A 15,598-nucleotide genomic window follows, 5' to 3' on the forward strand; every position below is an offset into this window, starting at 1 on the left:
TTTACCTACTGTCTTAGCCCATTTGGTCTGCTGTAAGAGAATGCCATAGATTGGATGGCTTATAAACAACAGAAATTTATTTTTTTTAACAGTTTTAGAGTCTGGGAAGTCCAAGTTCAAGGCTCAGCAGATAAGGTATCCGGTGAGAACCTGCTTCCTGGTTCACAGATGGCTGTTTTCTTGCTGTGTCCTCACAGGGCAGAAGGGGCAAGGGACCTCTTGGGGTTCGCTTTTATAGGGGCACTAATCTCCTTAATAAGGGTTCTACCTTCATGATCTAATTACCTCTTGAAGGCCCTACTTCCTAATACCAGTCACACTGGGGGTTAGTTTTCAATACACGAATTTTGGGGAGACACAAACATTCAGCCTACAGAACCTACCTCCCCTAAACTTCCTCTTCCTGTATCTCTAGCTGGGAAATCCTCCCTCCAATGCTCCATATATACCCCAGGTATTATTTTTTTCTTGAATTATTCTTCCTACCCACCTTTACTCCTCCAAGGTAGAAAAGCTCTTCCTCCCAATTCGATTCATGCATGTTTATTTTATAATTTTAAGTCATATTATTCTTGAAAATAAAGACCAGAGTTTCCAGAACATGTGCTGGAGATGAAAAAGATGAAGGGGCCATGGGATCATTGGAGGTAACTGTGGCTTGTTTTTAGGATGAAGGAGGCTTATGCCTGAGTTTAGACTGGGGAAGTGATTCTAGTGGAGAAAGAAAGGTTGAAAAGTTAGAAGAAAATTTGCTGGAACCAGGTATCAAAGGAGACAGAAGAGGTGGTCAAAGAACAGACAGAGGGAAGTGTTGACGCTGAAAGGAGAACCAGCTCCTGTTCCGAGACTGGAGGAGAGGATGTGGGAAAGAGAATGGTCTTGCTAACTGTGTAGTTTGTCATCTCTCAACTCCTTGAGAGTATGAGCTCCTGAGCCGGACTCCTGAATTCCTTCACCCATTATGCTGGATCTATGACCTGGATGGCTTTTAAATGTCATTCAGTCTTAGTGTTTTCATGTCTACAGTGGGTAAAATCATCACTGTCATCAAAGAATTAAAGGGATCACACGTGTAAAGCACATGTTAGCACAGAAACTAACAAAAGTGATAATAACAATAAATCTTATTACTGTTGTCAATGACAAAGACCAGCAGGATATGCCTGTATTTGAACAATTTGGGATGGTTGTTCCTTGGAGAGAGAAGGCACTCCCATGGGGAAACATGGAGTGTTTCAGAAAAAGAACGTTAGAAAGGATTTATTATAAAATTTGGCCTGTGTTAGGTTCTTTTGAGAAGGGTTAAGGGACTTTTCTCTAGATTGGATGCTGTCAGGAAGTGGGGTAATTCTATGATTGGATATCTTCATAAATTTTATGCAAGGCTAAAGTTGTAATTGGTAAAGGAGCAGCTGTCATTCATATAACCTAGGAGAAGGGGACATTTGGTTTACCACATTTTTGTGGCTCGAACAATGCTCATATAAGATTCATCCTGAGGCAAAATTCCTCTCCGGCTGTGAACCTGTGAAACCGGACAAATTGTATGGTTCTAAAACACAATGTTGGGACCTGTATAGTATAGACATTTCTATTCCAAAAGGGAGAAATAAAAAAGAAGGAAGACGTGATGGGTCCCAAGCAAGGTCAACACCTAACAAGGCAAACTCCATGAGATACTAAGGCTCAAGAATGGTCCTCTTTGGCTTGATGCTCTGCCTTCTGGACCCACTGGATCACGTAACCTGGGCAGTCACACAGGCCTCACACTTAGAAAGGACTTGCACTTGGTTTAAGGCTCTGCTGTTGCAATCTTGACATTTTTAACGATTTTTGAACAAGGGGCCCTGCATTTTCATTTTGCACTGAGGCTTGCAAATTATGTAGCTCGTCCTGCTTCTTTGGTTTTAATTATTCCAACAAGTTGGTGGAAGGGAGGGAGAAGGAAAGGAACAGTCATCTCCTACTTAACTGGCCAATTTGAAATCCTGTCTCTAGAAATGAGAAGAATTGATCTCTAGAAATGAGAAGAACATGGCTTCAGAGCTGTATTCCTCAAGCCACTTCAGCTACCCCCCTTTGTTCTTGGCTGCATGACTAATGGGTCATCAGCCTGTGCTTTTTTCCGTGTCCCACTTGTGGGGAGGGTAATTTTCCTTCTCTTTCCTTGAAATCACGGGAGGGGGCAGCAAGATTAACCAAGATCACCCTGTAAGGAAGGGATTCTGATTTACTTACTTTTGATTGGCTGCCGGTTTGGAAAGCTGACTAGATGATTTTACCCTAAGCACATCTGAGTGAAGAAGAAAATTCCAGAAAAGACTCAGCTTAGATGAGAGAGGAAGAGGAACAGCTTCGATGCAGATAAGACTCTTAGTGTTCGGCATGATGAGTTCGCCTAAGTTTATTGCAGACATAGTGGTAGGTGACTGTGCTTGAGCTGTTTTGATGGTACCCAACCCATGGGGTTGTCTATTGGGTAAGAGGTATTGGGAACCAGGAGCAAGAGAGAGAGAGAGAGAGAGAGAGACAGAGAGAGAGACAGAGAGAGAGACAGACAGAGACCACATGGGGGAAGGCCACTGGCTGCAGGGAGAAAAGGTAAAGCTGAAATAGTTGTGTCTTCTATTCAGAGACATATTCACAGTGACCCCACAGGGCTCTCCAAAACACTCACACATGTATCCCATGGGGAGAGGAGATGTCTGCCGTTCCTGCCCCAAAAAGGGTATTATCAGTAGGGTGATATTAACTAGAGAAACAATCATAGTCAACAGAGAGTTGCAGTTGAACTTCCAGATAAAGAGAGAAACATTTGCCCTGCTTCCTTTCCATCCCCCAGTGCCCAGCATTGGCAAAGATAGAACCAGAAAAAGTAGGGGAGGAAGAACGAAAAAATAGCAGACACTGTCCCTTTTCTAAATTCAAGCTCCTCAGGCCAAAGCCCAGCTGGTGCTTAGCAGAAGGGAATAAGAGCTTTAAATCACACACAAGAGCCAGGCTACAAATTGGATTAGACTGGCTGGAGATTTTAGTAATGAAGGAGAACAGAAACTGTGGGATCTGCCCTAGATTTGTAACAGGATGGCAAAAAGATATTTGACAAAACACAGTTGGCCTAGCAGTTGAAGAAACTTAAAAATGCATCATGTTTTTGTTTGCCTCATGTAATTCAGATTGTTTAATAAACCATTTACATTTGCAAGTTGTCTGCCAGAAGCAGCCAGGGAAATGCTTTCCTGTTCAATTTTTCTTGAGAGACAGAGAGAGAGAGAGAGAGAGAAAGAGAACCCTCTATACAATTGCTTCCCTTCAGTTTGGGCAATTTAGGTCCCAAATCTACCCTTGAACTGATAAGGATTCTAATCAGGGAAGGCTGGCCCCAATGGGCTTAGTGCAGCTTGTATTCATCCAAGCCCTGGGATGGAATGTGGAGGAACATGAATTCCTGCTTATAGTCAGGTAAGAAGGAGAGGAATGCTGCTGACTAGGCCACCAAAACTCTCCACTACGTTGGGGCCACCATATGTGATACTCATCTGCTTCCATTTGGCGATGACCCAGGTTGCCCTGGGCTGTGTGGACCAATTTTCTTTGGGCTGCTCCATGCCAAGGATCTCCTCCATTCCTCACAGTCAAAAGTTGCACAGTGGAAGTTGCTCATGCCCAGATAAGGAAAGGAGAGGTGTCACTTCCACCATGTAATCGGTGACCAGTAGGACTGTATGCTGTGGTCACTTAATCATTCTACCCTTCTCCTCATGGCCTGCCTTAAGAGAGATTCCTCTAACTCCCAGACCCATCATGAGTCAGCCTTGGCATCTGTTTCTTCGAAAACACTCTTACTTATTTTTTTCTTTTTGCTTGCCATCTTCCGGAGTCAAGCTCTAAAAACAGAATTAAAAATTCATCTCCCAGTGTGTCTCTGTGATGTTCATTCTTTCCATGCTGAAAATTTGGCTGGCACACAATTCCTCTGGGCTCCATTGAACAATTCTGCTCTTTAGTTCACTAGCTTTTATTTTGAACAGATGAATGGTACGGCATTATTGGTTGAGAATGTTTAACATAACATTTTAAAAAGTTAACTATAACATAACATTTTAAAAATGCTTCTGAGAGCATTGTGAGAGAAGCCAGATACTTTTTTTTTTTCTTTTTGGTGACTTAAGAGAAAATTTTATGGCCATTTAAAACTTCTGGAAAACATCTTATAACCTAATGTTTATCCAGACTGAGGACATCTTTACATTTTGCAGTTAAATGATGTCTTTACCTGGAGGAAGCTTGTGTGAATGATCTAGAAGTACAGTCTCCTTGCATGGGGTACTCTAAATAGTTAACCCAGATTCTTGAAGAGTCATCAACTCCACTTTCCCAGCCTTAATTTCTGTCAATGTCAAGTAAGGAACACGGAGTTTTGTTCATTTGTTCTCTCTTTATTTGGGGGGTATAATGGTAGCTGAGAAAATATATGATTGAACCAATAAAGGATGACTTGTGGTTTGTGACTCTGCTTCTTCTCCCCTCTGCCTTGTCTATCTTTTGACCTTTCTCTCTTCTCCTGCCGCCAATTTATGCCAATTTAAAACCTTGCAGCCGAAGTTGAGTGCAGGCTCTGGAGTTAATCTGACTAGGATGACTCCTGCTCTACCCGTTTCTAGTTCTGTGACATTAAACAAGCTAATTCTTCTTTCCATGTTCCAGATTCTGCAATAATGAGATGATAATAACAATACCTACTTCATAGGGCTGTTGAGGAGCTTAAATAAGTTAATATGTGTAGCGCGCTTAATGTGTGTCTGGCACGTGGAGCAGATGCTCAGTAAATTTTAGTTGCTGTTGTTATTTTTCTTATTATTCTTTGATACCTTTATTAGGTCCCCTCACACCTCTGAATCTCAATTTTCTCACCTGCCAAATTAGGGCCATAATTTTTTTCCACGCTCAAATGATCTACATGGACCTGAACAAGAAATAGAGAGGGAGTGGTCATTAGTAAAATGTTGGTGCGTTAACACCGGGGAGCTTAATGCCAGGGCTGCCCTCTGTTTCGAGAATCATAAGTTGAGGCTCAGACTTCAGTCAGATGATAGTGGATGTCTATCCTCCCACTCAAGGGCTTACCCACACCTCCAATGTTGACTCTGGAAAATTTATTTTCTCCCAAGGATAAATTCATTTATTTTTAAACGTTCCATATTCATTAGTCAGGGAGTTCTGAGGATGACGGTATTGCCCTTGACATTCTAAAAGCGGAGGCTCCATGCCTCAGGCAGCAGTGTGCTCGCGAGTCATCCACCCATGGGCTCCCCAAGGGCAAGTAAATACAACATGCGGGGGTGGGGGGTGGGGTGGCACAGCAAGAGCTGGAGACAGGTCAGAAAACGTCAGGGTGGAATGTATTGAGATCTTAGTTGAAAGTGGAAAAATACGTAGTCTGAGGAACATGGGGGTGAGAGGAAAAATCTGCCCAAAGAATAGGAATATATTGGCTCCCGTCAGACTTCTGCTCTTTTTAAAAAAAAAAAAAAATTATTTTTAAAATTTTTGTTGAAATAGAGTTGATTTACCATGTTGTGTTAGATTCAGGCATACAGCAAAGTGATTCAGTTATACATATATATGTATATATATATATATATATTCTTTTTAATTCTGTTTATTTTTTTAAATTTATTAAAAAAATTTTTTTTTTGGCTGTGCCGCCCGGCTTGTGAGATTTTAGTTCCCCAGCCAGGGATCGAACCCGGGCCCTCAGCAGTGAGAACGCAGAGTCCTAACCACTGGACCTCTAGGGAATTCCCTATATATTCTTTTCCAGATTCTTTTCCATTACAGGTTATTGCAAGATATTGAGGATAGTTCCCTGTGCTATGCAGTAGATCCTTGTTGGTCATCTGTTTTATATATGGTAGTGGTATATGTTAATCCCAAACTCCTAATTTATAACTCCTCCGCTGCCACCACCATGCTATCCCGTTTGGTAACCATAAGTTTGTCTTCTGTGTCTGCGAGTCTATTTCTGTTTTGTAAATAATTCTGCTCTTTGGAGTAAAGTTAACTCTTTAACCCTGTTCTCACCGTCGCCCAGTAGAGGCGTTTGTCAACGTTGTGATGATGACAGGTTAGCTCAGTCTCTCTCAGTTGCTGAAGTGTAGACAACAGCTGACTTTGTCACCTCCTTACTTAGTACAGAAATTACATGTTTATATTGACCAGTGAATAAATAAATGGTGAGGGAACATTTCAAGTGATAATATTCAACTTCTTTAAAAACTTGCAAATTTACCTAAAGAGGAACTTGGAACCTCTGGGGTTAGGTATGATCTAAACGGATACTTTCCATCACTCTTTAACTCTCACTCTGCTTTTTAATTATGTTTTTCTGGCACTTTTCATTGATGTTATATGCTCAATTAAATTTACTTTATATACTTACTTTTTAAAAATTTTTTCATTTTAAAAAAATTTTTGGCTGCTTTGGGTCTTTGTTGCTGTGCGCCGGCTTCTTCTGGTCGCGGCACGCGAGCTTCTCATTGCGGTGGCTTCTCTTGTTGCACAGCACTGGCTCCAGGACGCACGGGCTTCAGTAGCTGTGGTGCGTGGGCTTCAGTAGTTGTGGCGTGAGGGCTCAGTAGTTGTGGCTCACAGGCTCTAGAGCACAGGCTCAGTAGTTGTGGTGCACAGGCTTAGTTGCTCCGCGGCATGTGGGATCTTCCCGGACCAGGGATCGAACCCGTGTCCCCTGCATTGGCAGGGGGATTCTTAACCACTGCGCCACCAGGGAAGTCCCAATATATACTGTATTTTTATTATGGCTTGTCAAATGTAATCCTTGCTAGAATGGAAATTCTAAAATGCCAAGGAACTAGTCTTTCTCTGTTGCATTTCCTGTGTCATGTCCAGTCCCAAATAAATGTTTGTGGAATGAACACCTATCAGAATGCCAGACATTCTGCTGGATTTCTTTTCTTGGCTTTCTTTTCTGTGAGTGGGATACTGGGCCCAGAAAGGCCTATGATGGAATGTCAAGAAATGCTTAGTTAGGTACTAAGAGGCTGTTACGGGCATAAGAAGTTACAGCTTATTATCTTTTCAGAGCTGTGTATAGGAGTTCTGTTGTAACTGATGCATTTTTTAATGGTTTTTTTATTATGGTAGAAAATATTAAATTTACTATCTTAACAATTGTCATTGGTGCATTTTTAATGAAAAGTAATACATTACATCTGCTCTGAGTGGCAGGTGGTTGAAACTGTGATCACTGTTTTCAGCAAATCTACATGAAGGAAGGACAAATTCACAGGATTTGATTGGGGGATTAACATCAGGCCCTCATCCCGTAGGAGCCGAGGAGAAACTAGAAGTTCTTAGAGTTGAATGGAAACCTCTTTAGGAGCCATGAATGGGGCCCGGGGTTTCGCTGAAGCATGAAACAGCCAGTGTGAACATTTATCTTGTTGTGCATTAGCCATGACATATGTTATGTGAGCTCAACTCTGTACTTCTGCTGGATTTACAATTTTTGTACTTTAAAAGTAGTCTATTTCTTAAAGAGTTATATAGATTTCTTTATTGATTTTTCTCTCCTTCCCTTCCCCTTCTTTTCCCCCTCCTTCTTCCTTCCTCCCTCCCCCTCCCTCCCTCCCTCCTTTCCTTCCTTCCCTCCCTTCCTCTTTTTCTTTTTCTTTTTTTCTTTCCTTAATGTGTACATATTCCATACAAAAAATGTCTTTAAATAACATGAGGTTAGAATCTGAGTCTTTTATTGGCTTTTCTCAAAATACATGAGTTCCTAGAGGATGGGGTTTCTTTAAATGAACATGTATTAAGGATTGCTTAGACACCAGGATAGATTAGGCACCAGAGGAAGGGTCTAGAAGCTGATAGTAAATGGAGAAGACGTGAGCTCTACTTTCTAGACATGTAGAGTCTAGAGCAGGATTATGAAAACTGCAACCCCCAAAACTGTACAGGTCATTCCTGAATTGTGTATGTGCACTTTTCCTCAGATTTTCAGAGAAGCCTGTACCACAGAAATGTTAAGAGTAACAACTACATTTTTTCTTTGTCTCTCTGAATACTCTCAAACTTTTCCTTACCTCTTTATCCAGAATTGTTCAAAACTGATTTCTCTACGTATTGCCCCGAGAATTTGGGAATCAAAGAAACAAACTGCTGCCTGATGTTTACTAGGAGGCCTATTCTAATCATTATTTTCCTGAGACACTGAATTCCACACAACAATTGCTTTGCTCCTTACATTGGTATCACCTTTACCTTTCTCTCTGACAAATAGCAATTTGTAGACTACTACATTTGGAAGTGTTCTCATATATAGCAACATCTGCATCCTTTATTTGTTACATTAAAAAAAAAGACAAAATGTTGCAGAAACATTTAGTCATATGCTGGAGGGCACATGGCAGATGGGACTTAAGTTACTGCTTTTTCTACTATATCTTTGCACTTAAATTTTAAAAGGGGATGCTGATGTCAAAAATTAAGAAAGAAGGAAATAAGTGAACTAATTTGGTGAAGCTTTATTAGACATTTCTATGGGTTTCACGAAAGGTCAATATGTGGTCTACTGCCTTTTTCACTAAAAATGTTGCTAGGTTTAAATTAACTGTCCTGTTGTTTGAAAGAGTAGGCAAGAGTAACCTTCACAAATGGCATACGTGACCATGGAGAAGAATCCAGTGCACTGAAAACTAGAGGCCCTCCTGGTATCATCCATCTTTATTCTATCTCAACCAATGGTGATTTAATTCATGCTGCTTTCCTCTGTAAGAAGGAAAACAGAATGTATGCTCCTACGTTATCTGTGCCACGTGCTACTGTGTGTGATGTGACAGAGAAGGAAGGGGTGTGTGTGTATAAAGATTTGGGCCAGGGGTTCAGCTCAGACGCAACACTGTCTGCCGTGAAACGATCTTTGCACCTGGGTTTTGCGGTGCTCAGAGCATCATGGTAGAATCTGGAGTTCCTGCAACATCCTGTACCAGAAACAAGCAGAGCAGGGAGTAAAGGAGAAAATGGGACAGAGTTCCACAAAGCAGTGGGAACCTTCCAAAGGCAAACAAATAATTGTTGATACGTATTTAATGAAAAGCCATTCTGAAGGACAGAAGGGGAAGAAATAGGAAGGAGATATGAAAACTGAAAAGAAGTGAAACTGGATATGAGGCTTCGAAGGGGCATTTTTGAGGGGATTATTTCAGGAAATGAAAAATTTAAGTGGCCAGAGGATTCTTGCAACAATAACAGTGGATTAGCATTTTGTTTGTTTGAGCACAGACAATATTTCTTGATAGGAAGGGAGGCCCAAAGATTCTGCCTTCTGTGCATTTTGTTCAGATCTGTCTGCACTCAATTGGCCTTCAAGTCTTGCTGATAATGTCCTGGATATCACTTAAATTCATCCCAAAACCACAGAAGGAAAACATTCTCCTTTCTGTGATCAAATGTTCTAATGCAACTAAAATATAAGGCAAGTATTTTTAGAAAGTTTCACTTGCATAAGTCTAAGAGTAATTTTTTAAAAAGTCTTGAGACACTTAATAAATCAGGTCTCTGGAAAACTAAGGAGAACATTAAAGTAAAATTGTGTTTCTTGAACTAATGGTTGAACATCACTAGATGTAAGCCAAAGCCTCAGTTACCCAAGGCCCATTAGCTTTATCAGTTCAATCAGACATCTGCCTTGGACAAGGCATTGTGATAGAGACTCTGACCAAATCCATAGGTGAGTTAAAGATGGCTCCAGCCTCAAAGAGCGTACGATCACCTATGGAGACACAAGTATTCAACTTACCTTGCTAGAAGGCAGATGGCGATGTGCTAGTACAGGAAATGGTTAACCTAGGAGGCCTGGGTGCTCACACCCTGCACACCTCTTCCTAAAAGAGGTCTCTTTTCAGGTCTTGCCTTTGACTGGCTCCTAGGAGTTGAGCTCTGAACCTCGGACTCATGGACGTCCCCTTTGTTCACAAAGACCCCCCCAAATTTCCATTCTTTGTCTCATAAACGATTAGCTGAAATATTTGCACCCACTGATCAACTAGAGCAAAACGCTTGTTAACCAAACTTTAGTTAAGTTTCTCCCCTTTCTCCAGGCTGCTGAAATTTAACCCATCCTCAGCTTGGTCCACCATACAGCCTCTCCTTAAAGAGCCCGTTTGGGAATAGGCCGAGCCCAGCATAACATGTTCTCTGATCTACTGTCCCATCATGCCCGCCACCCGCACTGGTTCACCTTGTTCATCTCACTTTCCACACCTGGTTCTCTCTAGTCCTTTACTCTTCTCTGCGAAAGAAAACCCCTTTTTTGCCAACCCCCGAGACACTCTTAGATCTCACAGCTGGAGTTTTCTTACCTTTACAATAGACACCAGTCCTCCTTCCTTCCTGCTGCAACAGTCCCTTTCCCCTTCTTGTAATAATCCTTTCCAATAAAGTCTCTCCTTATTAATGTCCAGATTTTGTTTATTTCATTTTATTTATTATTATTTTTGGCTGCGCCATGCGGCTTCCCCAACCAGGGATCAAACCCGTGGCCGCTGCAGTGGAAGCGCAGAGTCCCAACCACTGAACCACCAGGGAATTCCCAGAGTTTTATTTTTATTTGACATTGTCCTCTGGCTGACTGGAGAATTCTTTACCTAAGCACATCCAAGCCTTCTTATCAGTGAATAAAATAAAGTGCTCAGGAATCGCAATACTTTCTTTTTATAAAATCTAATAATTTTTGTGATTGAATATGTTTCTATTTATGTGGGCTGGTGTTTATCATGAGTGTTTTTGTTTGCAAGCATAATTATCCTATAGAAAAAAGAAAATATATGTGTTTTATTGTCTAAGTTTCTGAATATCAGTACACACACATGCTTATAGTCTCATACATAAATTAATCTCAATAAGATAATTTTGATTTTAAGAGATGCATTGTGATTTTTACCAGATATGACTTTGTACTCGGAAAACATCAGATTGTAATTAAAATATTGACACAATTGTTCAGCTATTTCTAAGATATCTTCCAGTTTTCATATAGATATTAGGAAAACAGACTCCATTTTTGCAACTCATTGTTTTAAGCATTGTATGGATCACTTAGGTTCTCTGTATTTTAGTTCTCCCCTTTGGAAAATCACCATAAAAATTGCAATTAATAAAACTGTTGAGAATAGTAGATGTGTTATTATCCTTATTGTTAATTACCTGAATAATATTCCTTCTTTTCTTTTTTTTTGCTATACAATATATCCTTGTTGTAATAAATTCTATTGAGTTCAAAGAGCACTGGTCCATTTACTTCGAAGACTGAAAATTTATCTCTAGTTTACTTGCATCTAGGTTGGTTTGCCCCAGGTCTGTAGACTCCTTTTTGTCTTGTGACTCGTTCTCCTGTTGTTAAGACTTACTGTAAAGGCCACAGGCCGTCAGTCTTGGGAGGGTAGGGGGAGAATGCCTGGTTTTCATGTTCCTCCTGGGGTTCTCCACACTAGGGGCTACAGAGACCTCGTCCTTTACCCGAACTCCTCCTAGAGCCTCAGGCTCTGCTTCTTCAAGGCATTATTTACATTAAAGGTCCTCAACCTGTGGTGATTTTGCCCCGCAGGAAATGCGATATTAGGAGACTTTTTAGAGGCCCGTGAGGGGGAGTTACTAAACATCCTACAATGCTCAGGACAGATCCCCACAACAAAGAATTATCCAGCCCCACATGCCAGTAGTGCTAAGGTTGAGAAATGCTGATTTATGTAAATATTACTGATCCTAACTAATTTAGTCAAAGAATATTTTCTTTTTTCTTTTTTTTCATTTGTTAGTTCACTTTATTATTCATTCAACAAATATTTATTGAGTACTATGTGCCAAACACTCTTCCAAATGCTTGGGATACACATTATTTACACAATGGACAAAATTAAATTTGTTCACCCACTGTGCCTAGGTGGCAGCATGCCTCAATACAGTGGGGTGAAATAGTCTGCTAAGTGGTTCCTGCTATCAGTTTTGCACAAGATAACCCAATGTCCACAGAACAGAAAAAGTGAGTTTTAAAAGTCAAATTTAACAAATATTAGTCCTTTGCGACTTTCAACTGTAACTTAGCCATTTACAAAGCTCCCAGTAATTTGGCCCTTCTTAGTCCCCGTGTCCTCAAGTCCATTCTCTGCGTCTGCGTCTTTATTCCTGTCCTGGCCCTAGGTTCTTCAGAACCATTTTTTTTGTTTGTTTGTTTGTTTTAGATTCCATATATATGTGTTAGCATACGGTATTTGTTTTTCTCCTTCTGACTTACTTCACTCTGTATGACAGACTCTAGGTCTCGCCACCTCACTACAAATAACTCAATTTCATTTCTTTTTATGGCTGAGTAATATCCCATTTTATATATGTGCCACATGGGATTGCTGGGTCATATGGTAATTCTATTTTTAGTTTTTTAGCATGTGTCTTTTTGAATTATGGTTTTCTCTGGGTATATGCCCAGTAGTGGGATTGCTGGGTCATATGGTAATTCTATTTTTAGTTTTTTAAGGAACCTCCATACTGTTCTCCATAGTGGCTGTATCAACTTACATTCCCACCAGCAGTGCAAGAGGGTTCCCTTTTCTCCATACCCTCTCCAGCATTTATTGTTTGTAGATTTTTTTGATGATGGCCATTCAAAGAATATTTTCTTATTCAAAAATTGAAAGTGGAACTGTAACACTTGTCTAAGGGATAAATCTACCTTCACCCAATTACACTGTGACTATTTTTTTCTCTGAGGCGCTTAATTAAGCTCTTGGAGAAAAAATGATCAACCATTTGGCAACAAAAATTTATTGATTAGTTTGCAACTTTAGGTACAACAAATATAATTTCATCACATGATTACAATTCAGTATTTGTGCTTTGTAGGATAAGTAAACATTCATTTGAGCACAACAAAAATCTACACACAGTATTCTGGGGTTGTGTAAAAAATAAACATATCCTTTTCCATTTAGTACCATGAAGAACTTTCAGTTTGAGATGGTGGATAAATGTTAAAATTTGACATTTGTTTAATGTGTCAAATTAAACATGCAACCTAAATTTGGACTATTTTTAATAATAAATGCCTAAAGAGTCCTGGAAAGGATTCCTGGGGTGGGTGGTAGGGAGGAAATAGAGCTTCCAGTGAAGTTTTCTTGACATTTCAAGAAATGTCAATTTCTTGTCAATGTGGATGACACACAAGGCCAGCATTGATGGTGTGGGGTCTTGTTCACATTTAAAAATACTTCACAATCTTAAAAATAGTGTAAGAGCATAGTATCTCAGGAAATCTTTAATAAACACTTTCTTTGATCAAGAAAATAAAAGCCAGTCTAGCTCATTTAGTTGAAGGGAAAGAAGACTTACTGGGGAGAAGTTAAATACCTTTATTTTTCAAAAGAGTAAATCCCTGTTTTTAAAATACTTAAATGTGATAATATTTTCTTTTTCTCAAATTAAATGCTAGTATCCTTAAATCAGGACGTCTATGATCCTAACTGGTTATGTCGAATCCTGCATCCATCATTATAAATGTCATAAGACTAGCAAGTCTGCCATACAGGTACTTTTATAATGAAACCACAGAGCTCAAGAGTCAATATATGACTTAAGACAATAATCTCTTCATATTTTATGAACCTCTAAGGCTAATTCAATATATTATTTAAGATAACAATCTCTTCATAATTTACAATAAAAATAAAATGAAAGTTTATATTTTATATAATTTAATATACAAGCAGATTTTATCTCAAAAGATGCTCTTTTGGAAGAAAGCGTCTTCCCTTTGGGTAAGAGTTCTGTAATCATTCTACTCATGTAATATACAGAAGGAAACAAGACACTCTTTGATCTTTCTCTCTCTCAGCTGAACACCAATAGTTTTCTGATTAGCTAGGAACCCAGATATTGTTGGGAGATGTGGAATATTTATCAGTGGGCTGTAGTGGATAAATGAAATCACCTTGGTAGAGGACACTGATATACTCTTGCATTTCTGTTAACAACCACTGATAACGGTCTGAAACTGGAAAGCTTTTATATCAAAGTTTTGGAAATGTCTTGCCCATACCTTAAGTATTTACCTGGGCTGACAGACCCCTTAATCTGCTCAAAAAAGTAAAATAAACATTACAGCAGAGTTTATAAAATGATCTTGACCAGTGACTTTGTTTCCAGTTGATTCACATAATTGGAGACATTACATAACATTTTATATTATTAAAAATATGTAAGTGCTACTTTCCTGGAGTTTGGGCCTAGTTAGAAGTTTTTCATTTGGGCCCATTAAAATTCTGTTTTTTCCAGCCATTCTAATACAAGCTCCTATGAACTCACCCACCGGTTGTATTGATTTGTACAGACTGATATTTTGCTTTTCTTCAGATGTCTTCTAGGTGCAGCAGACTTGAACAGCAGAGTTTTTCATAGCTCTGTTAATGTGATGTGATGTTTTGAGAAAGTTTAGAGCCAACCACTGTAATGTAAGCTGGAATGAAGGAAAGGGGAGCTCTAAAGGCATAGCTGCCTATCCCAGTTCCAAGAGCCAGTCAAAGAGACTCGGGGTCCCACCCTTCTGCCCCTCATGCATTTTGTAGAACTGAACAACTGCATGGAAGATATCTCCCACTTTCCAGGCCTTCTGATGAACCAGCTGCACGACATCTAGAAACTAAAGTAAAGCACAGGGTTAGGCTCACATATCACAGAGGGTCCTCAAAGTTATATCGTTCAACCACTCTTCCAAAGCCAGTGGCTCTCCAGGTGACTTTTGAACATCTCTAGTGACAGCAGACTATATTCTAGGACAGTCTAGTTTCTTTTTAGACAGTTCAGATCATTAGCGAGTTCTTTCAACTGAACTGAAATGTCCCTCACAGCGGTTGCCATCCTTCGATTTTGGGAGACTACGTGGAATTCTTCTTTCAACAGTCTATCTTTTAGATATTTGAAGAGTTTCCTCAGATCTACTTTTCTCTGGCTTGGACTCTCTCTCACAGGACTGTATAGCATGGTTCCCAGTCCCTTCTATCGGTGTCACAAATAATTTCCCATTGGATGTATACATTTATGCCAAATAAATTGTGTTACACTTTTGGGTAGGGTTATTTACTGGTTCCTCATTCCATCTTGAAACTTTCCCTGCCTCTTCATCAAGTTTCGAGAGACACTGGCTTTCCATTGGAACAGGAAAAGGAAAGATTGAGGAAACATCCTAGATTCGTCACCTGGTTAATGGTATCAGCTTCAGTTGGCCACAACGTGGAAAGTTTATGACTACAGGTGAATTGTGAGTTGGAGCACTGGAAGGTGGGAAAAGCATTATAGACGGTTCCCTTCGTGAAACTGTGGCATGAAGCCCAGAATGAAGGCTTCTCAAACTCCTTAGTCAGATACATATAAAGAAAAGTAATGATTATAAGAGCCAAAACCTGCAGGAAGTATTTACTTTCATGCATGTAATCTCATTTAATTCTGTCAACAACCCTGTAAAGCAGGCATTTAAAGATGAAAAATTGTGGGTTTGTGAGATGAAAAGTTGGCAGCAGGATGCATGGTC

At 39.9% G+C, this 15,598-nt stretch overlaps 1 protein-coding gene across 1 annotated transcript in view; it reads right to left on the reverse strand.

Annotated features, from left to right (window-relative positions):
• Positions 1 to 14,566: 14,566 nt before the first annotated feature.
• Positions 14,567 to 15,598, reverse strand: part of SPHKAP (SPHK1 interactor, AKAP domain containing) — a 115,553-nt gene continuing 114,521 nt past the window's right edge. Inside the window, exon 11 of the mRNA XM_007100863.2 lies at positions 14,567 to 14,710. Within this exon, the coding sequence (XP_007100925.2) occupies positions 14,567 to 14,710 (144 nt within the window). The remainder of the gene's footprint in view (positions 14,711 to 15,598) is intronic.

Source organism: Physeter macrocephalus, chromosome 2 (genome assembly GCF_002837175.3).
Source record: "Physeter macrocephalus isolate SW-GA chromosome 2, ASM283717v5, whole genome shotgun sequence".
NCBI classification, from domain to species: Eukaryota; Metazoa; Chordata; class Mammalia; order Artiodactyla; family Physeteridae; genus Physeter; species Physeter macrocephalus.